General features: G+C 31.8%; 1 protein-coding gene across 1 annotated transcript; it reads right to left on the minus strand.

The window, feature by feature from the left end:
• Positions 1 to 652, minus strand: LOC11418950 (pectinesterase inhibitor 2). The gene has a single exon (XM_003605124.3). It carries the CDS (start codon positions 632 to 634, stop codon positions 80 to 82), a length of 555 nt encoding a protein of 184 aa, XP_003605172.2. The 5' UTR covers positions 635 to 652; the 3' UTR covers positions 1 to 79.
• Between the last annotated feature and the right edge of the window lie 1,677 nt (positions 653 to 2,329).

Genomic DNA, 2,329 nt, shown 5'->3' on the forward strand with positions numbered 1-2,329 from the left:
TCGTAACATTATTCATGAAGCACAAGAAAGAAACTAGTAGTCTACTACTCTATTATTGTAGGAAGGAAACTAGTATATTCTAATGGTTTAATAACAAATTTGAGATAATAAGAATAATCTCAGCAACATTGTTGACAACATCGGCTTGTTTTGGCAGCGAAGAGGTATCTTGATAAGGATGTTCATCACCAGTACCGCAGTTATAAACATCGCTCATGACACCACTGATATGCACATTAACACCATTGTAATCAGAACGGTTCAAGAGGTCTTGTGCTTCCTCAATCTCACCAAGAGCTCCTTCATCCTCTGCATAAAAAGTCAAACAACTCTTATAATAGTTTTTTTTCTCGAGATCATTGCCACTTTGTGCAATTAGTTTCGTGATTAAAGAGATTGTTCCGGACACATCGGTACGAAGCACACCAAGGGTGTACTTTAACAAACTGTTGAGATCTCTGCCAACACCACCGGGCTTTGATTTCAGAAAATTCAAGCAAAAAGATGGATCTTTGGCTTTCTTGCAAATGGTTTGTGGATCTGCAACATTAGCTGCATAGGAGGATGCAACACAGGAAAGAAAAACAATAACTAGGGTTAGGGTTGAGAATCGTACCATATTGTTTTTACTCATTCTCTCTCTCTCTCTCTCTCTCTTAATTCTTCTATTGTGTGTTGTGATTTCCTTTGCTTCACTCCTTCAGGGCTTTATATAGATTTCATCGGTTGAAAACAATACAATAAAATATGGTCAAAGCCCAATGTATAATTTAGTTTTGTATCTAAATAAAGGATTATGCCTAATTTTATTTTATGGCAATGCTAACCAGTGCCCCAACCGGTGCGGGGCACTGAATAAGGAACAATTAATTCATGGGTTTCATCTATTTTACCACAATTAAAATGTAAAATAGGTCAACTAATTAAGATTAATAAAAATTCTATTCAATACTCTCAATTCTCAAATTCATGGCTATTATTACACACGCGCATCATTTCCATCTCAAATGGCTATATCAGTACCATATTTCTACAGCTTTTAATAATTTTAAAAAACAATAGATTTTTTCATCGGAAGAAAATAATTCATGGAAAAAAAACTGGTTTGGGCATAGGCTTTCCCGTGAATTCGTTTGAAAGAAAAAAGTGATTAAAAAAATTTACCAAAAAAAAAAACCGATTAGAGTAAAATTCATAGGAAGATATTTTTTTTTTGTTAAGATATAAAAGGAAACAAGTGGATTAAAAAAAATGATTCAAAGAGTTCCAAAGAAAAACAAATGAAAGGAAACGTTTGTTGTGTGTAAAAGGATCACCATTGGAGCATTTTCCTATTTTAATTAAGTTGACTATCTTTTCATTTTAATTGAAATAAATTAATGAGACTCATCAATTTTATTGTTCCTTAACCGTGCCCCGGGGGCACCGGTTAGCAGCACCCTAATTTTTTTTTTTTTTTTTTTGTCTAGTAAACTAGTGGCTAAAGCTCACACAATTTAATTGTGGAGAAGTGGAATGTCCGGAGTTCGAACTTCGGCCCCTGCATATAATATGCAATATTCCTACCAACTGAGCTAAGCAGCACCCTAATTTTATTATGCTATTATACGATATATTTTTTCTATTCTTATGCGATATTCTCTCCAAATTTTTCTTGAAGAAATTCTTTCCAAATATATGAAATCACCTGATTGACATATTATTATTTGATATGTTCATTAAAATTTAAATTCTGCATATTATTTTTGAAAATTGTTGTTGTGTTTAACCTTAAACACACCAGGAAAATATCGAAATACCCTTTCGACAGCTAACTGACACGAAAGTTAACCGGTGGCTTAACTACCGGACTTCAAACCTCATTTTTTTCAATCAAAATGAAATTAAATGTAAATTAATTTGTTCTCCCTCTCATTTTCGATCTCCATAACAAATAATCAATCAATGAAATTAAATGCAAATTAAGTACTATAACAAAATCAAATATGATTTTTTTATATTTGAAATTAATTTGCATTTAAACATCCTCGTCAAACTACTTTTAGTATTTTCCTTACAACTAGGTAGAATTGCATTTTACAATTGTTTCTAGGTGTGTGTTGTGTGAATGCTTGTCATTAATTTGTGATTTTGAATGAAATAGTTTTCGTAAAATTGATTTAGAACTTAGTCTTAGTGTAAACTTTTCATCCTAACGCAAAAAGTCACAACTTTTTTCGGATGAAAATAAACCTAATGATAATTTAATGATGAAATATTAGGATGAAATAGTTTTCGTAAAATTGATTTAGAGCATGTCTTAGTGTCATTAGGATGAAAATAAACCTAG

The sequence above is a fragment of the Medicago truncatula genome, chromosome 4, assembly GCF_003473485.1.
Source record: "Medicago truncatula cultivar Jemalong A17 chromosome 4, MtrunA17r5.0-ANR, whole genome shotgun sequence".
Classification (NCBI taxonomy): Eukaryota; Viridiplantae; Streptophyta; class Magnoliopsida; order Fabales; family Fabaceae; genus Medicago; species Medicago truncatula.